The sequence below is a fragment of the Python bivittatus genome, unplaced genomic scaffold (genome assembly GCF_059951505.1).
Source record: "Python bivittatus isolate LINGU-HERP-01145 unplaced genomic scaffold, Pbiv_v1 ctg000310_np1212, whole genome shotgun sequence".
Lineage (NCBI taxonomy): Eukaryota > Metazoa > Chordata > Lepidosauria > Squamata > Pythonidae > Python > Python bivittatus.
Window position 1 is genome coordinate 5,936,487 of NW_028277054.1, and position 19,891 is coordinate 5,956,377.

Sequence of the window (19,891 nt, forward strand, 5' to 3'; positions counted from 1 at the left end):
CCAGGTCTGCCTGAAGTCCTGCTTTCCTGGGAAGTTCTCTGTTATCAAGGACTTCCAGGGCCCTCCTCATTTTCAAAGTGGTTAACTTACAAAGGTTAACTCACACAATCCTGCTTCTAGGCAGAAACAGAACCAAGGTGAACTGAATCTACCTGAAAAGAGAAAACGATGGGTGGGGTGAACCCAGCCCAGCAGCTGTGTGGATAGATGCGTGGACTTCAGGCCAGGCTCGGGAAAGGGTGAGCAGATGCCTCCTCAGGAGAACCCAAAAGCATGGGAAGACAGGGCTAGCTTACTGCCACACAGCCGCTGAGTTCTCTTTCTAAAAGCTGAAAACTTTGGAACCAAACATGCGGGAGGAGTGACATTTCCCTGTAAGTTAGAGGGGAGGAGAAGGGAGGGGGAGAAGGAAGCATTGTCCAGTTGTGCACAGGGGGCAGAGGCCTGGGCACATGAAGGCAAGACCAGGCTGGAACAGATGTCACTTGAGCTTTTCAGCCTCCACCCCAGCCCAACTGGTGGGGACTTCTTGTCACTCCTGTGGCCTTGGAGGCTACTCCAGAGAATCCAGAGGAGAACCTGGGGAAGGCAGCCCAAAATATCGGGGGGGGGGCAGTCTTTTCCTAATCTGGGTGCTCCTCTGGGACTGAGTGGCTTCCAGAAGTCTTGCTCATCCCAGGGGGCCATGAGCATCTGGGTGGGCTTTGTTGTCATAGGAGGGGAGACAGATTAAAGAAACAAGTCCTGCTTTGGTCTCCCTTCTGCCCTCCAGTTCCCACTTCTGGCCCACAGGTACATGCGGGGTGGGGTGAGATGTGCCGTGAGAGAGTTTTAGGCCCTGGACTTCATGACCATATTGAGCAAGGGAACTTTTCAGCTCTTGGTGACATCCTCACTTATTTTGCTTTGCTGTAGATCAGTGTTGTCCAAACTTGGCCACTTTAAGATGAGTGGACTTCAGCTCCCAGAATTCCCCAGCCAGCATGGTTGAGTCCACTCATCTTAAAGTGGCCAAGTTTGGACAACACTGCTGTAGATGAACATCCTGGCATGCAGGGCACCCAGCAGCAAAGTCCATGGGCCAGTCGGAGGCCACGCCAGCTGCCAGTTCTGAGAGCTGCAGCCCAAACTCATTTGCAGGGTCCCAGCTTTGGGTAGGCTGCTGCACGGAGTGCGAGCCACTGGGTTTGCCATAAAGGTGGGCGCCTGGGCTCCTGATCACTGAGTCAAGGCTTGGCACACACCTGGAAGCAGCTGTCTCTCCCTGCAGATGGGTCAGCTGAGTCGGGGTAGATGATCATCCAATGCAGATTTTCCCACCCGGCCGGGTGCAACTGCTCTCCTAAACTTGAACCCTATGGAAAACTGCCCAGAGTTGTGTTTTAAGAAGGGTAGTCCTGCAAACCTTTTAAATACATCAATCAATCAGTCAGTCAGTGAGAGGCAGAGGCTGAGCACTATCTTTCCATTCCAGCCAAATCTCTCTTTCATCTCACTGGGGGCTTGGCACTGCATGAAGAATCTGCCTGGTCATTCTTCCCAGGCCTGCCATTGCCTCCCCTTTCTCCAGGTCTCTGGGTGGGGCTGCTGAACGCGAGGGGCTCCCGGGGTGCTGGTGGAGTGCTTTGGCGAGCTCAGCTCCTGAACGCTTTTGGGAAAGAGGTCTGCAGTGAGGTGGTCTTGGTGGCCCGCTGAGCACCTGGACTGGAAAGCCAGAGGGAGGTCCCCAATGCCAGGACCCTCCTGGGGCTTGGGCAGCCTTGCCCCATGGGCACCAGGGGGAAAAAAAAGCAAGGCAAGGAGATAAGGTATGGCCCACGTCTTCGGGCACTCCAGAGACATGAGTGGGGATCCTGGGTCATATGACTGCACTACAAGAAACACTTCTTCCCGATTTGGCACCTGTGTCAGAGATTAGCGATTTAATGTATTTACCTGGTGCTCTTACACAATCCAGAAGGTGATATCAAGCCCAGCCCTAGTTAAATGCCCAGAACCCCAGCGAAAGTGGGCAGAGGTCACACAATGGAGCTGGCTGGTGCAGTCACCCTCTTTCTGATCGCCTACCTTTCGTGCCTTGCCCTGCTGTTTGCCAGGAGAAGGGCTTCTCCCGGGGGCAGGCTGCCTCCTGGTCCCACCCCTCTGCCCCTGATTGGGAACTTCCTGCAGATCAAGGCATCCAAAACCCTGCAGTCCCTCCTCAAGGTAAGCCCACCCCTCTTGTCACAGGAGAAGCCCCAGGGTCTGAGCAGCTGGTCAGAAACGCTTCCCAAGCAACCTGGCGGTCTCCCCTCGTCTGATTCCACCTTCCTGGGTCATCGGCTCTTCAGCCTTCTCGACCAAGTGCCCTCTGTCTCCTCCAGACCACACAGCAGTTGAGTGATCTGAGTCATTGCAGCTCAAGCATTCCAAGGCATCTCCTTCCACCGTCCACCTTCCTGTCACTTCAGTTAGGATCCTTCAGGAAATCGGGCTGAATCTTCTTTCCTTCTCTTTGGGCTTCCATTTAAGCATTCATACCTACGTGAAGGCTGAAAAAAAAATCTCTCTGGAAAGGTTTCCCGTTTGCCATCATATCTCAGGTTTTGCCTATCATCTTCTGATCAGACAGCTCTACCTGTTGGGGAGCCACACAGACCAGGACACTGAGCACTTTTCCAGACGAAAGCAGTACTGGAGAAGCATGAAGGTGCTAGTAAAACGGTTTGCTTCCCACATGGAACATTGTAAATGCGATTCGGCTTGCCGAGGGAAGCACTTCCAGTCCCCCCCAAAGTGTAACATGCAGTCCGGGTATTAAGGTTGTTTTGGGGAGCGATTCTATAATCTATAGTAGCTGTCCCCCATTTTTAAATAGTGCACGCGTTTGGGACGTTGACAATGAAGAAAATGAGCTCCTTTCCGAAGCTACACATTTGAAGGTTCCAGAGGCTGCCACCATTGCCAATAGATCCACTCAAGCCATTTTCAAGGATTTCTGAAGCTCTGTTTCCAATACTTTAGAAGGGGGGTCTTTTCTGCCTTGGTGGGAGATTGGGGATTTGCAAGTTTTCTGTGGACCAAACAGGCAGGGCTTGGCAACATGGTATGTTACGCTATAAGTAAATGAATGTCTATTTAGTAAACTTTAATATTTCTGTTCTTGTTCCAACAACAGGATCCTCAAGGCAATTACTCATTAACGAAGCAGGAGCTCTGGCATTAAGATTGTAGGTTACAGCAATTTCAGTGGCTACGCTGCAAAACATCTGTGTAAATCACAAGGCGATTAAGCCACTAACTGCACTGTGTCTATAAAACAGTCCTGCGAGCTGGGTGGCTTGGCTCAGGTCAAGCAAAAAAGAAGCAGCCCTTCTCTACTGTGCTTAAAACCGTGAGGGAATCACGTTTCCACAGTAGAGGACCTCTGACTGTGTTCTTGCAATAACCCACTGGCAAAGGTCCAGTTGGTTCTATGCACTTGGTTGAGGAAGCAAAGTTCAAAGGAGGCTTGGCTGGGTCCCAACCCTTCCGTGTTTCCACAGGAAAGGCACTGAGAGTCAGGCTTGCTTCTTGACAAGGCCGCCCCTCGGGTTTCTCACAAAGTTAGGGAAGGGGCTGCCTTCTTCTCAGTCTGCCCTACAGCCCTGGGAACCCCATCGGTTCCCCATCCAAGTTGGACCTCCAGCTGACCTTGCTTAGCTTTTAATGGTTATAAGTCACCCAAAGTCATGAATCTGAGATGGGTGGCTATATAAATCAAAATAATCAGTCAGCCAAAGCTGGGTGAGGCAGCTACCTGCTAAGGCAGGTATGCAATGCACTTTTCAAAGTACAGAACATATGTGGAGAGAGGAATGCTATGGTTGCCTGAGTGGGGCAGCTGAAAGAAGCATCTAGTGGCCCACTTTGTCTCTGGGAAGGACATAAGCCATTCCCAGTTTCTCGCCCTCAGAGGCAGTTGGCTGGTGAATGTGGCGGCCCATATTCACCTCAGATGGAACAATGGCCTTTCCAAGGAGTTTATTCCATGGGGCCATCTAGCTACAGAGATCTGGATCTAAGAATCTCCATACCTTGGTTCCTCTTCCTGTGCAGTTGCGGGAAAAATATGGTCCTGTGTTCACAGTCTACTTTGGAAACCGCCCAGTTGTGGTCTTATGTGGCCACGATGCAGTGAAGGAGGCCCTGATTGACAAGGCTGAAGAATTTGCCGGGAGGAAAACTAATGCCACCCTGGAAAGGACCTTCCAAGGACATGGTGAGAGCTCCAGCCTGGTGGGGCAGGAGAAGGTCAGGTTGCCCACTCTTTCCTGGCCTCAGGGCCCATTGCTCTCCTCTGTCATCAGGGGTGGTCTTTGCCAATGGGGAACGCTGGAAGCAGTTGCGCCGGTTCTCCCTGAGCATCCTGAGAAATTTTGGAATGGGGAAAAAATCCATTGAGGAGCGGATTCAAGAGGAGACCCAGTTCCTGCTGGAGGAATTGCAAAAGACCCAAGGTGAGGTTGGGGAGGGAAATGGGGGTGGAATTTTTTTAAAGGCCCTTGGGCCAACCAACCACTATAGGAATGCTGAGGTCAGATATCAAGATGTGCAGGAGAAGCTTGGGCGGAACAAGAGTGTCACAGTGTGTCTTCCTCTTTGCTGACCCAAGGAGGAGTCAGAAAGAGTAGGGATCCCTTCCTCTCTAAATAAATAAGTACAGTGGAAGAGAGGACCCCCCCCCCCAAAAAAAAACAATCAGGAGAAAATTATTTACCTTTTTGGCCTAAGCAGTTCCTACAACAATTGACTTCTCTCTTGCTCTCTTGCTCTCTCTGCACCAGAGAAGCCCTTCAACCCCATCTTCTTCCTCAGTTGTGCTGTGTCCAATGTCATCTGTTCAATTGTCTTTGGCAATCGTTTTGACTACAAAGACAAGGAATTCCTGGATCTCTTGAAGATGATAAATGACCTCTTTCGGGAAATGAGCACAGGCTGGTCTCAGGTGATTCTACACAGCTCCTCACCTTTGTTCAGCAAAATGGAAGGATCAGAGATTACTACTTCCTAAGACAATTCTTCCAAGCTGGTACCATCCAAACATGTTGGACAGCTGCCACGGCTTAGGAGGATGGGAACTGTTGTCCAAAACACAAGTGGCAACCAGTAGGGAGGGAAAGGCCCTGTAAAGAAAAATCCTTCCTTATATAAGTTCCTCTCATATTGGCTATATTCTGCAAATATGTCTGCTGATTTATTCTTGAAATGGTGCATTCATTAACTGATTGACTGATCACCTTATTTGACTCACTTTGACTATATACTGACCTGCGGATGTGAGCTCTTTTTGTAACAGATCCTTTTCTTCCTTGTCTCCTGCAGATCTACGACATGTACGCCAACCTCCTGAAATACTTTCCGGGGCCACACACCAAGATCTATGACATTCTGGAAGACATGAGGCTGTTCATTGCCAAGAGGGTGATGAAGAACAAAGAGACCCTGGACCCCAACTCCCCTCGGGATTACATTGATTGCTTTCTGATCCAGATGGAGAAGGTAGGATGCGGGGCGTGAGCAGGCGATTGTGTCCCCCAGCTACAAGGCTGTGAGTGACACTTCAGGTACAGGGGGCTTTGCCACTGGGCAAAAGATGGGCCAGCGGGTACAAGCATGCCATCCCTTCCTGACCAAACACCATCACCAGAGGACAGGAAGATTGGGTGATTTTGGCTTCTCAGCTGGATCTTGTCAAAAGAACCTCCAGGTCTGGTCAAAGGGAAAGCAAGGGAACGTGTTCGATGTCCAGAGGCCCGCTGGTCCCTCACCACAACACACCCAGGCCACAGCCTCTCCGGACGCATCAGGGCTAAAGCAGCCTTTTCCCCCTTATTCCAAGGCCCTGTGAGGGCAGCCTCAAGATGCCAAGCGTTTGCTGCCTTTCCCGCAGAGGGCAGTCAGGGGACTGGCAGAGATGGGAACAGAAGCGGTCCAGCCAGGAAAGGGACTGGCAGTGGAGACAGCCGGTCCAATGAGAAACACAGGGACCATTCTATTTTGTGGAAACCAGAGCTTTGCTCAGTCTCCTCGCGCTCAGCTCCAACCAGTGGTCCCTTTCCTGTTTTGCTCCTCCCAAACTAGCTAGAAAGCACCAGTCACAGGCCACAGACATTCTCATGTGCTCTGGTTCCAAACTGTCTTCAGGAAAAAGACAACCCAGCCAGCGAATTCAACCTGAAGAACCTGGAGCTCACCACCCTAACCTTGTTTATTGCTGGGACAGAGACTGTCAGCTCCACCCTGAGATATGGATTTCTGTTGCTGATGAAGTTCCCCGAAGTGCAAGGTATGGTGGGGTGTTAAGACCCACCCCAACACATGTCCCTAGGCCAAGAAGCAGCCCCTCCAAGTTCAGGGAGAAGAGCTACATGTATTGCTAGGCCAGTGAAAAGTTGCTTTAAGCTTCAAGAAGCCCTGGGTTTCAGCATAAGATCTACCCATATGAGATCAGGCCCAAAAGCTTCCCCTGCCATGGGGTGAGGGTCGGGTAGGGGGAATGCTCGCCTGATGGCTCTTGAGAACAGCCCACCTCAGCATGTGGAGAACAGCCTCCCCAGTTCTTTAGTCCTTCAGCAGCTGCCCAGAGGTGGGAGCTCCATTCAGATACATCAGAGATAGTGAAATCGAAGTAACTAAGTTTAAGACCACCTTTTGACAGCAAAGATGCATGAAGAAATCGATCGTGTGATTGGCCAGAACCGTATCCCGAACATCGAAGACCGCAGCCGCATGCCCTACGTGGATGCAGTCATCCACGAAGTGCAGAGGTTCAGTGACCTCATCCCCATGAATGTGCCCCACACAGTCACCTGTGACACCGAATTCAGAGGCTACTTCATCCCTAAGGTGCGGGGGTCCTCCGGGGGGCTTAGCCTCTTTGTGAGAGTGGGGGTTTAGGCCAAGCAGACATGGGAGGAGGGCAGCACATCCCCACCCTGCAAGCTGGCTTGGCTGCACAAGCCAGGATCAGGCAGAGAGCTTGAGTGGGTAGAGCTCTCCTAACCTCCCAGAGCCAATCCCTACTCTCTGGCCGCCCAGCCGACCTTACAGGGTTTGGGGGTGTGCGAGGGGGAAAGGAGTACGATGGGTGCTGCTGGGGGTTCCTGGAGGATAGGCAGGACAGAAGGGTAAGAAAACTCAGTTACTCAGCGCCAGTCAAAACAGGCCCCGGCCCTGTCATCGCAAAAAGGAGATTGATACACATGCTTGGCTCTCGGCCGCCTTCCCCAGATCGTGTGGGCATCTGTGCTGCCACCTGGGGACAGCCTGCCCTGAATCTCTGCCACTCTGAACTTGGGCCCTCTCCTCCTCAGGGGACAGAAATCTACCCACTCCTCAGCACGGTCTTGCACGACAGCACCAAGTTTGAGAGCCCCTATGGTTTCCACCCCGAAAATTTCCTGGATGAGGACGGGCACCTGAAGAAGAACGACGCCTTCGTCCCCTTCTCCTCAGGTACAGCCCTGCTCCTCTCCGCCCGCCACACGTTCCCTTGCCCAGGTTCCGGGCTGCGCTTTGCTCCCCTCCTTCTATGCCACGTCTCACCTCCTGCTTTTCCATGCTGAGGGGGGATTAGAGGCCTGTCTCCGCATTCTTGCACACGCTGGACGCAACCTGGGGGGCCCTGGCGAGGGGCGGAAGGTGGCCCTCCGCCTGCCCACGAATGGCTCTGCCCGACTTTCAGCCAGAAGACGGGCCAGCCTGGCCAGCAGGGCCTGACTCTGCTCCTCTTTGCCCGCAGGGAAACGCATTTGTCTGGGGGAAGCCCTGGCCCGGATGGAGCTCTTCCTTTTCTTTACCACCGTCCTGCAGAGGTTCCGGCTGAAGCCCACCATGGACCCCCAGGACATCGACCTGTCGCCCCAAGAGTTGGGCTTTGCCACCATCCCACCCTTCTACGAGCTCTCGGTTGTCCCCCGCTGAAAGGAGGGAGGCAAAGCAGGAGAGCGAGCGTACTCCCGGCCCACCTTCTTGTCACTTTTGTCCTTTTGCACAAGCTGGACTTTCATGGGGGAGAGGTGTGAGGGGCTGAGAACTCCGAGGGGCTGGGCAACGATGCTTCGTCTAGGCATTGGCCTTGAAAATAGAAAGTTTTGCAACGATCCATATAACAACTCGCGGAGTCTCGGTTTAATCTAAGCCAGTGGGTCTGTGTGGCTTGTTTCCTTGTCTGCTTATAGGCTTGCATCCCACCACAATTGCCAGGGTAAATCGAGATGAAAGATGGCAAGGCAGAAAGAGTGAGAGAGAACAAAGCCGGAGAAGCAGGGCTCTGCCCAGGGCGCTGGGGAAAGGATAACCGGGCATAAAAGTCCAGAGAAGCCCTCGGCCTCCAGGCTGTTCCTGGGTCGGGCAGCCTCAGCTGTGACGCCCAGAAAGTCCGCTTAAAAGGTGCCCGGGGGCTGCTTCCTCCAGCTCATGCCATGAGCTTGGTGGGGCGCAGAATGGTTGGCCAGAAGGGGGGGGATTCTCTTGGTCTCAGCTTCCTGACCCTTTCGTGGGCCAGTAGAACAGGCGGCCCTGCCTTCCGCTGGCCTCCCGTCAGCCACCTTGCAGGGATGGAGAAGAACTGTTATCCGGCAGCACCAGCGTATGTACATGGTGTTATGGGCAGCTCCTTGGCCAACATAGGCAAGTCTCTGCCCGCAGAGAAACTCTGGGCCAAGACTGTGACAGGCCCCCAAGGGCAAGCTCAGCAGGAGCAAGAAGATCCAGCCGGATGGACCAGTCAAGCTTCAGTGGGTCTGAGACAGCAGCTGACTCGCATCGCATCGCTTGTTCCAGCCTCACAGCCCAGGGCCAATTTTGAAACCAGGGAAACCGGCTAACACAGAAATGATGGAAATAGCAGAGTAAGGACACCTTTAACATCCCTTGACTCACAGATTGCGTTCACACAACATGCACAGTTTAGTTACAGAGTTGCCACACCATCCATTCAACCATAAACTGACCTTCATTCACTCAGTTTGCTAAGCCACAAAAGAAGCCTAATCAAGGTTAATGCTAACTACAACATTGAGCAAATGCAGCCACTTAGTATGATCTGAATTAGTTGTGAGGACACAGCCGGGGGGAGGAGGAAGAGGAGGGGAGAAGGAAAGGAGAAGGAGAAGGAGAAGAGGGGGAGGCAAAGGGAGAGGGAAAAGAAGAGGCATAAGAAGGCGGAAGGGAAGGAGAAGGAGAAGGAGAAGGAGAAAGGGAGAGAGAGAGAGAGAGAGAGAGAGAGAGAGAGAAAGAAAGAAAGAAAGAAAGAAAGAAAGAAAGAAAGAAAGAAAGAAAGAGAAAGAAAGAGAAAGAAAGAAAGAAAGAAAGAAAAAGAAAGAAAGAAAGAAAGAAAGAAAGAAAGAAAGAAAGAGAAAAAGAAAGAAAGAAAGAAAGAAAGAAAGAAAGAAAGAAAGAAAGAAAGAAAGAAAGAAAGAAAGGGAGAAGGAGAAGGAGAAGGAGAAGGAGAAGGAGAAGGAGAAGGAGAAGGAGAAGGAGAAGGAGAAGGAGAAGAAATCTACCATCCAGATGGCTGAAAGGATGGCAGGGCAAGAGAGTGAAGATGATGAAGGAGGCTCTGGGCCAGTCCTGCCTGATGCCGTGAGCACAAAGGGCTTCCCTTGCAATGCAGCCTTTCTGGAGCCAGGATCGTAATTGTGATTAAAGCTCCTCCCCCCCCCCACATTATCCAGACCCAAAGTGCCCCCATCAACTGCCATTTACTTTCAGAAAACCACCACCACTCAATTGAGGGTTTTGTGCACCCAAGTTTGCATTTAAGTATTTACTGAATTAAGACATTTCTCTGGGTCAGCCATTACTTTACAATCCACTGATTGTCTGCCTTTAGCCAGCCTGGACTAAAGGACCAAGAGTGGGGGGGCCAAAGCCCCCAGGGACATGACCTGGTCCCCCGCCCTTGGCCCACTGCCGCCTCGCTCCGGCCAATTGTTTGGCGGCAGCTGGACGTAGCGGAGCCTTCCTCCCTCCGGCCCAGAACACCCCCCCGCCTCGCTTGCCCACCCCAGGGGGCAAAGGAGCCCCAATCCTTCAGGGAGCGGACTCCGGAGAATCCCCAGCTCCCCACACCACCTCCCCCTTTTCCTGCCGGGCAGCAGTGGGAGCCCCCCCCCCTTGCACAGCCAGGCACGGCCAGCAGGTGCCAAAATACACCCCCAAAATTGGGTTTGGCTTATCTGCAAGTATATACGGTAGATTTTTCCCTCAGCGTTTTTAAAGTACCCATATAACCCATATATCCTTGTATATAAGCCCATCCATGGATAAGCTGATCTTCAAATTTTTAACCAAAACACCATGAAAAATGTGCCAACTGTGAACATTGAAACATACCAAAATGTTGAGGGTTGGCTTATCTGCAGGTGGTGCATTTTTCATGATATTTCAGTTAAAAATTCAAGGGTCAGCATTTCCAAAGATGAACTTATCCGTGAGTATATACAGGAATCCCCTCTAATGGGTAACCTTCCCCATACAACTACTTAGACCCGTAGACAGAACAAAAAGGAGTGTGTGGGGATCTGATTGTCAGGATGAAGTTTAGAGACTCTGCCACAAGTGTGTCGCTCCTGTGTCCAAGCTGTGAAGCCATTAACTGAGGAAGTGTGGACCAGCACAATCATACCATTAAGCGCAGGGTGGATCGTAAATATCATGGATGAGATCTCCAAAATAAAAATGTCTATGACCCAAAAGGGGTGGGGGGGGATTGTATAAAAATAGAGAAATTTGTGCACTTGGCAGAGCCTAGCACATACATAGTAGAGATAAGACTGGGTTGATGCCATCTGTTGGGTAATGAAACATCTATAAGCAAGCAACCCAGCTCAGAGGGCACCGAGAACTCCACAGATAAGAAAGTGCTTAGTTCATTAGTAGCTGACTCAAGCTACTTTCTTTTTCTTGCAAACCAGCTGTTTTTACTACTTGCAATGGGGGGGCAGTTTCAACCAGGACAGCCAGGAGCTGAGAGCCCTTCCAGGTCCCCCCATGCCTGACTCTGTGTCCCCCATTGGGAAATCCCCGTGGATGCCCATTGGCTGGCTCCTGACAAACACAGCTCCCATAGGTGTATAATAAAGTAGGCAGAAGCAAATTTGTGTCCCTAGGTATTTTAGAGTTGTTCTGACAAACATTCATTCTTTGCAACAGGCCACATACTACCCCCTCTTTCTGCAACACTTGCATATTTTAAAATTTCTTCATCCATTTTCCCTTCGTTAATGAAGATTCCACCATTTATTCGCTTGCTCTAATTTTTCACCATTTACATATAATTTGAAAAAGTCCATTTTCTCAGTCATACATGACCACCTTGATCTTCAGTACATTCATTTTCAAGCAGTTGCACCTCATTGTATAAGCCAAGAACAAGGCCCCATCTGCATACAAAAAGACACACCCTCAACAGTCTAATCAACACACGTTCAAGGAAAGCACATTTAACCATAAACCGCTAAAAGGAAATAACACGCCTTTCCCGACATCCTATAGCACTATTATGGCACTGAATTCTGAGAGATTTGGATTAAACACAATGGCTCAGATGCCTCTCTCTGCAGAACACACAAGAACAAAAGCCAAAACAGACAATCAAACAAAACAAATACAGCAAAAAACATACCCACAGACACCTCCAGAAAACAACACAAAATCCTGGACCTTCCAACATCATATATAAACATATAAAAGTTCATAGAATTGAGTGGTTTTTATTTCAGACTGGGGAGGGTAGCTTTGGGAAGTCCCCGTGAATGCCCACTGGCTGGCCCCAGGGACCATAAAGGGGAGGCAGAGGGTTTAACAGTCGTGGATGGAAAGAGGATTGCTGCGACGTGACCAAGGAAAGCGATGGGTCTCCCTCAGTCTGCGGTTTCGGATCGCAACACAGAGGCCTTAAGGGAGCTCGAGGTGGAGCCCTGAGCTGCTGGGAGGAGGCACTAACCTATTCTTAAGTGGGGGGACACAGAGTCAGGCATGGGGGGACCTGGAAGGACTCTCAGCTCCTGGCTGTCCTGGTTGAACCTCGCTCCCCTCCCATCGCAAGTAGTAAAAACAGCTGGTTTGCAAGAAAAAGAAAGTAGCTTGAGTCAGCTACTAATGAACTAAGCACTTTCTTATCTGTGGAGTTCTCGGTGCCCTCTGAGCTGGGTTGCTTGCTTATAGATGTTTCATTACCCAACAGATGGCATCAACCCAGTCTTATCTCTACTATGTATGTGCTAGGCTCTGCCAAGTGCACAAATTTCTCTATTTTTATACAATCCCCCCCCACCCCTTTTGGGTCATAGACATTTTTATTTTGGAGATCTCATCCATGATATTTACGATCCACCCTGCGCTTAATGGTATGATTGTGCTGGTCCACACTTCCTCAGTTAATGGCTTCACAGCTTGGACACAGGAGCGACACACTTGTGGCAGAGTCTCTAAACTTCATCCTGACAATCAGATCCCCACACACTCCTTTTTGTTCTGTCTACGGGTCTAAGTAGTTGTATGGGAAAGGTTACCCATTAGAGGGGATTCCTGTATATACTCACGGATAAGTTCATCTTTGGAAATGCTGACCCTTGAATTTTTAACTGAAATATCATGAAAAATGCACCACCTGCAGATAAGCCAACCCTCAACATTTTGGTATGTTTCAATGTTCACAGTTGGCACATTTTTCATGGTGTTTTGGTTAAAAATTTGAAGATCAGCTTATCCATGGATGGGCTTATATACAAGGATATATGGGTTATATGGGTACTTTAAAAAAGCTGAGGGAAAAATCTACTGTATATAAGTCACGCCCAATTTTGGTGTTGTATTTTGGCACCTAAAAATCTCAGCTTATCCAGGCAATCTGTGTGCCAGTTTAGGAAGCAGATGGGAAGAGACTAGCTGGTGCAAGCAGGTTTCTTGGTGCTGCAGTTCAGCCACAGGACAATTCACCCCCAAAACCTCTCGCCATTATGTGCCCAGTCTTCTGCAAGTTCATGCTGAGCTTTGTAAGCAGGGGTTTTGCAAGGCACTGCAAGCTTTCTGCATACATTAAAGACAAAGCACTCACTACCAATAAAAACACAGGCAATCACATCATAAACAAACATCATAAATGTTTTCAAAATAATCATAAAGAGGCATCCTCTGTATGTGTCGTTGCAAGTGGCTGAAGGATGATCCAACGGAGTCCACGTGTACAGTCACAGTGAGCTTGTTGACTGTGTACTTCAGATGCCAAAATTCAGTGGATCGCGGTATCAGTGCAGCACAGCTTAGCATAGCCAATGGGAAGCATGGACATTTTGCTTTGTGCCAGCAAGAAAGGCTATGAAGAAAAGAGAGAGAGAGAGAGAGAGAGAGAGAGAGAGAAGATAATTAGCCACATTACTAATTACAGGAGACCACCTTCTCTCCAAGAGGACGCATGAGAAGTTCTGCTTCGGAGCCTAGTACTTCTCTTGCTTTGGTATTGTTGCGCCACAAAACGGGTCTGAGCTTGGTGCCGAAGCCAAAAGACATCCAAACACCAGGTGCAGAATAAAGGGTTGCTTTTATTAAGGTACCAGAACAAAAGGACTCCAGCCTGTAAGGCGGCCCGAGCCCCAAACATAATTTGGTCACAATCTTTATACTTCCCCAATTCCCCCTCCCAACTCCTAAGTACATTTCCTGAGCATGCACGAGCCTTCAGCGCCTGCTCCTGCTTCCAACCACATTATGTAATCACATCCTCTGCATAGTTTAAGCAAGCTAGGTGAAGATATTTCATGTTAGGACCCCCTAGAGCAAGTGAGGACTAGGAACTTGAGATTATATGTTGCTAAAGCTAAATATCACACCAGCCTTGGAAGGTGGGCACACTTGCACCTAATTTCACAACTATGCATTTTGCTCTTTGTGGTGTCCACTTCTGGCTGCCCACTATTGCTTGGAATGCGCTCTATGTTGCTAGAACCCCTGTTATGTGGGTGCAAGCTATTTTGAGCTTGTAGCTAAGTTTCACACATCCTGTTTCCCAGGTTGTGGGCCCCCTTGCAAGCGTTTCAGCCCATTTACCCACATCCTTACCAGTCATCCCAACCACAGGTGTTTGACCTCATGCTGTGCCCCTAACAACTCATGGGTGTTCACATGCCATTTCCTCCCTGTGGCCTTCACATATGCATGGCTCTGCTTCCTCTTCAAAATGGTGTTGGTATGGTCTCAACTCCACATATAAGCCTGCATCAGGGTTACCCCCCCCCCCCCCCCCGATCCTGGCCCTTCAGTATGGTATGTGGGAATGATCTTGGGAGACAGGAGGAAGAGTCCCAGACTAGGCATCAGCTGGATGGAGGCAGCTGAGCCTGCAGAAGGAATGGGGGTGTGGCAAATGTCTCAGAAGGGTCCCTCCCTAGTTTCCTGGACTGTAAAGGCGAGGGGGAGAGATGTCCTTTCAGACTTGCAAGATTCTGTCAATGTAAACCTACAATAAAGTTAGAGCTAGTACCTCAGGGTGTGCTTCCTGTGTGGACTACCTCACAAGCTCACAGTACCAAAGCAACATCAGAACCATTGAAGAATAAGGAAAATAATAGCTAGCTTTCCTGCAGATGCAAGTGGTAAAAACAGCTGGTTTGCAAGAAAAAGAAAGTAGCCTGAGTCAGCTACTAATAAACTAAGCACTTTCTTATCTGTGGAGTTCTCGGTGCCCTCTGAGCCCAGTTGTTTGTTTGTAAACGTGTCGCTACCCAACAGGTAACATCAACCCGGTCTTATCTCTACGATGTGCTGGGCTCTGCCGAGTGCACAAACGTCTCTATTCAAAATAATCATAAAGAGGCATCCTCTGTATGTGTCGTTGCAAGTGGCTGAAGGACGATCCAACAGAGTCCATGTGTATTGTCACAGTGAGCTTATTGACTGTGTACTTCAGATGCCAAAATTCAGCGGATCACCATATCAGTGCAGCACAGCTTAGTGTAGCCAATGGGAAGCACGGACATTTTCCTTTGCACCAGCAAGAAAGGCTATGAAAAAAAAAAGAGAGACAATAATTGGCCACACTTACAGGAGACCTCCTTCTCTTCAACAGGATGGGTGAGATGTTCTGCCTAGTAGGGCCTAATACTTTTCTCACTTTCATTTGCCTTCTTCCTCCCTTTATCCAAATGTTTCCTCCAGTAGAGCCAAAACCTTCTGCCCCCATCCTGTAGCTTGGAGGGGGAGTGCCTCATTTTCCACTTATGGGGTGACTATCTTAGAGGTGATTAACTGAGGCATCCTGTCCCCCAACTTTTAAATCCAGGTCTGGGTTTCCCAAGTCTAGGTAGAAGAGCATCTTTACTTCCCTTTGATAATCAGGGTCTACTACGCTCTTCACCCCTTGCATCTACTTCTTGCATTGCTAGTCCACAGCAGGGATGCATTTGCCCTTAACTTCTTGGTGACATCTGTACTCACAACTTCAATGGCACTGGTGTCGCTTGCCCAGGTGGGGTGACTTTGAGCACATGTTAAAATAAAAGTGAACATTCACATACATACACATATATGCAAATTCATAATATTCCCAAATATGGAAATGTGATGAACCAAATTTAAGGCTAGAAAAATGAGAATCTGAGGGGACTCCAAACTGACAGATTGGTCTATATGTACCATGTCAGTCAGTGAGGCAAAATAAAGTCAAAATCAAGGGAAAGGACCAGATCTAGAATTGGAAGATAAGACACAAAGAGATATATAAGCAGAAGGAAGAAAGGGAAGTTGAGAAATGAAAGAAGAGAATACTGAGAGGTGGAGAAAGGAAGCCTTGAGTAACAAAGTGTTCTGTTGGGTAAAGATCAGCAACCGTTTTCAGATATCACAACTCTGTGCAAGAGCTCAGGTATCTCTTTTCACAAAACTCTCTGGAAAAATCTTGCAAGATTTCGTGGTGATTTCAGAGAACAGAAAGAAACCTGCCCATCCAGAGTTGAAGTCCTGCATCAGTCAAGATGCCAAGGCTGGTGAGGATGTGTAGATGTGACCGTTTGGGACACTCTAGCAGTGACCAGTAGCTGTGCCCTGGAGGTAGGCGTTTGCAAGTGCATACATAAAACTGGGCTGTAGGGACAAACCTGGTCTGCTGCTGGTGTATCGCAGCTGGTTTTGGAGGACTTCCCTGAAACCTTTTGGTTCTGAGGGACTTCCAACTCCATGTCTTGGGATTGGGTCCAAGTTGGCTTGGGATTCCATGGCCTCCATGGGACCCATGGGCTTGTCCCAGGTAATTTTAGCCCCAATTCAGAGCTGATGATGCTTGATCTAGATAGGGAGGACATGGCTATCTATCTTTTGTTGTGGTGAGATCACTTTTTGTTCCAGGTTGTAGGCACTCTGGACCTTTGCAAAGGTGATGGACCTCTTAAAATGGTTCACCTCAGGTGCCTGATGAATCGTGAGGGTTTTCTAAGGATCCTTGGAGAAGGGGCAAGTCACATACACACCCTGTTCAGATTTGATTGCATCTCAGTGAAGCAAATGTTTCAGTTTCCCAGTGGACAGTTAGCGCCTCACTTGTACTGTCTTGCACCTAAGGAAGTCCTAAGGAACCTCCTTTTTTGTCTCTATGTGCTGCTGCCCTTTCAATTTCTGCAGAAACAGCTTGAACTGAGAGAGAAGAGAGAAGGAAACATACGCTGGATGGAGGGCAAATAGAAAACACAGAAAAAGAGCAAGAGGAAAAAAGACCATGGCTGAAAGTCACCAGAAAGATCCACCTGGGAGCAGGTAAAGGGATAACTGTTGAACCGGGTTTCTTTGACTTATTTCCAAGCTCTCTTGGGGATAAAGGTAATATATGGTCTACAGCAGTGTTTCTCAACCTTGGCACGTTAAGATTCCCACCTGGGAATTCTGGGAGCTGAAGTCTTAAGGTTGCCACAATTGAGAAACACTGTTCCACAGCATACTGTGGACACTCCTACTTTGGTTTTCTAAACAGTTCTGGAGGAAGAACAAAGGAAAAAGCAGGAGTAGTAACAGTCTGGATGAGCAAGAACAGGCTTTGATTCAACCTTAGCAAGACCAAGTGGATGTGAGTTTAGGATCCCCTGGATGGGAGTTTTTCCATCTTTGGCTTGGGGAAGGGGTGATAGCACTCCCCTGCTCCAAGCCAGTGCACAAGTTGAGGATTCTCCTGGACTCACAGCTCCTGTTTGAAGAGCAAGTGATAGGTGTGGCCAGGAGGGCCTTTGCACAACTTCATCTTGTGCACCAGTTGTACCTGTTTCTGGATCAGGAGGCTTTGCTTGCTGTCACTCATGCCTTAGTCATCTCCTGGTTGGATTACTGCAATGTGTTCTACATGGGACTGCCCTTGAAGACCACCAAAAGCTACAATTGGTCCAGAATGCAGCGACACAGTAGTCATGGGTGCACCTCAGTATAACCATGTAGCGCCACTAGTCCATGACCTACGCTGGCTCCCAATAGGCTTCTGGGTGCAATTCAAGGTGCTGGTCATTATCCATAAAGCCCTACATGACACAGGACTGCATTATTTATGGGACCACCTATCCTCAGTGGTATCTGTCCTCCCCACACTTCAGGTCCCTCCCTGTAGCAATGTCAGCGGCCTTTTCCATGGCTTCTGGGTGCAATTCAAGGTACATGATTGAATGATCTCTCCCAATATACGGTCAGCCCTGACCTTGCTGGCCTTCAGAAAAGCTCTAAAAATTTGGCTTCCTTAGGTATTTGGGCCACGTTGATTGGAATTCCCACCTGGAGCAGAGTAATAGACATTTAAGTTCCCAACTGCCTATTAATTTTTGTTGTTGCTTTTAACTGTACTGGTCACTTGTTATATGTTGACTGTGTGCCACCCAGAGTCACAACTGTTTGAATTGAGTGGCCATTATGAATTTGATAGATAGAGATAGATAATAGTTAATACTGTATTGATTTATATATTTTACTATGTTTTTCTCAAAGCAGCTATCAAACATTTTAAAAGATACAAATCAAGTCAGGGTAACCTATAACATCACAAATCCAGGAGTGGTTCAAAAAGTGATAGGTGTGGCCAGGAGGGCCTTTGCACAACTTCATCTTGTGCACCAGTTGTACCTGTTTCTGGATCAGGAGGCTTTGCTTGCTGTCACTCATGCCTTAGTCTTCAGGAGTGGTTCAAAAAGTCAAGGAGGCAGCTGCAATCATGCGCAAAGTCCTCCCCCCCCCCCCCGTTTTTGCAAGTTTAGCCCAGGCCACACACATAACAAAGGGGCAAGCTTTTGATCATGTGGTCATGGCCACCATCTTGACTCTTCTGACTCCCCTGCAAACGCTCCTGTTCCAGACAGTTGAAATGTTTGAGGTTACAACCTTCTCACTTTCTCCCCTTGCAGTTGCGTACGCGATTATGGTACATTTGGATCCTCATATAAGGAAGAATTTGCAGCAGCTATTTACAAAGGGAGACTAACTGATGCCTTATCTACCATAGTGGACAAACCAAGGGAGTCTTTTGCTGATTTTCCACTCCACATTGCCATAGTAGGAGAGCCAGGCTCTGGGAAGACCTCCTTTATTAACGCCTTGCAGAATCCACATCTGGCTGGCTCAGCTGCAGCTGCAACTGACATTGTGGCAAGAACAGAAGTCTCAGATTGCATAAATGCAGAATTTCATCGGGTCTCCTTTTCAGAAATCACATGGAAGGGAGAATTACTTGTGACTGAAGACATCCATGGCAAGAAGGTAGAGTTAAGTGACTTCGATTTCTTCATCTTTATTGCCCCCCAGAGCTCCCAGGCCACTCGCTTACAAATTGCATCTGAGGTCCAACAAATGGACAAAGAGTTTTATATGGTTCAAACTAAGATAGACCTGGACTTGGAGGAAGCGAAGAAGCAGCAACTATCTGGCTACAGCGAGGAGAAGATTCTCTTGCCCGCCAAGGATTTCTGCAGGGATTCTTTGGGAAATGAAGAGGTGAAAGATCTCCAAGTCTTTTCGGTTTCCAACCACAAGCCCGACCACTATGATTTCCCCCTTCTGCGGGAATCCCTGACCAGTGATCTCTTGTGGAATAAGAAGAAAGCCTTTCTCAGCAACATCGTCACTACCGTTTCTCCATCTGTTTTGGAGAATAAGGCAGCCACACTGCAAAGAGAGATTTGGCTTCCCATCCTTTTCGCCGGATTTATAGCCGTGATCCCGGTCCCGGGAGTTGCGATCCTGGGGGGCGTTGTCCTCTTCGTAGCGTTTGGTGTTTGGTGCTACCGTAAGTTTGGTGTGGATAATCAGTCCCTCATCAAACTTGCTAACTTTACTGGCAAGTTACTCTCAGAGCTGAAATCAATGATGACATCCCAGTCAAAAAAAACAGTGATTTTACACAGGCTACCAGATTTTCTAGGAGCTTCAATGATGAGCGTGGAATATTTCTATTGGGAACGTTTCCCCATAATTGGCTGCTTATTGTCAGGAGGAATTTCACTTATTTCCTCTTTCTTCATGCTGAAGAAATATCTGTCAGATATTAAGAAAGATACCCAGAATATTCTATCCAAAGCTGCAGCTGCCATAAAGAAGATAAACCTTGCAATCCCATAACTGATTACCATATGGCAGTGTTGTCCAGACTTGGCCACTTTAAGATGAGTGGACTTCAACTCCCAGAATTCCCCAGCCAGCCAGGCTGGGGAATTCTGGGAGTTGAAGTCCACTCATCTTAAAGTGGCCAAGTTTGGACAACACTGCCATATGATAACCATCTAAAAATATTAGCTTCCAAATCCTTGGATGTAGTCCCAAAGACTACACCAAATCATTTTTTTTATTATTATTATTATTTTTAGGAGTAACAGTTATAACTTTTAATGTGACAGATGGAGGAACATTATTA

The 19,891-nt window shown here is 48.7% G+C and overlaps 2 protein-coding genes across 3 annotated transcripts; both read left to right on the top strand.

Annotated features, from left to right (window-relative positions):
- The first annotated feature begins 1,985 nt into the window (after positions 1–1,985).
- Positions 1,986–8,135, top strand: LOC103062401 (cytochrome P450 2G1-like). Of its 2 annotated transcripts, none has more exons than XM_025171793.2 (9): positions 1,986–2,205; positions 4,078–4,240; positions 4,329–4,478; positions 4,806–4,966; positions 5,344–5,520; positions 6,103–6,307; positions 6,680–6,867; positions 7,335–7,476; positions 7,763–8,135. In XM_025171793.2, exons 1-9 carry the CDS (start codon positions 1,987–1,989, stop codon positions 7,942–7,944), a joined length of 1,587 nt encoding a protein of 528 aa, XP_025027561.2. In that variant the 5' UTR covers position 1,986; the 3' UTR covers positions 7,945–8,135. The 2 variants fall into 2 exon arrangements, with proteins under 2 accessions (XP_025027561.2, XP_015744927.3); XM_015889441.3 differs by having other exon boundaries at positions 6,166–6,307.
- Positions 8,136–16,621: 8,486 nt separating this feature from the next.
- LOC112543203 (interferon-inducible GTPase 5-like) lies at positions 16,622–19,599 on the top strand. The gene is made up of 2 exons (XM_025177432.2): positions 16,622–16,770; positions 18,390–19,599. The coding sequence occupies exons 1-2, from the start codon at positions 16,733–16,735 to the stop codon at positions 19,597–19,599; spliced, it is 1,248 nt and encodes a 415-aa protein (XP_025033200.2). The 5' UTR covers positions 16,622–16,732.
- The last annotated feature ends 292 nt before the right edge of the window (positions 19,600–19,891 follow it).

Coding starts and splice junctions, on each gene's coding strand:
- LOC103062401 (XM_025171793.2), top strand. CDS start 1,987: ATGCCCAGAACCCCAGCGAAAGTGGGCAGAGGTCACACAATGGAGCTG. Junction 2,206..4,077: donor CCCTGCAGTCCCTCCTCAAG/GTAAGCCCACCC, acceptor CTTCCTGTGCAG/TTGCGGGAAAAATATGGTCC. Junction 5,521..6,102: donor TTCTGATCCAGATGGAGAAG/GTAGGATGCGGG, acceptor CTCCCAAACTAG/CTAGAAAGCACCAGTCACAG.
- LOC112543203 (XM_025177432.2), top strand. CDS start 16,733: ATGGCTGAAAGTCACCAGAAAGATCCACCTGGGAGCAG. Junction 16,771..18,389: donor AAAGATCCACCTGGGAGCAG/GTAAAGGGATAA, acceptor CTCCCCTTGCAG/TTGCGTACGCGATTATGGTA.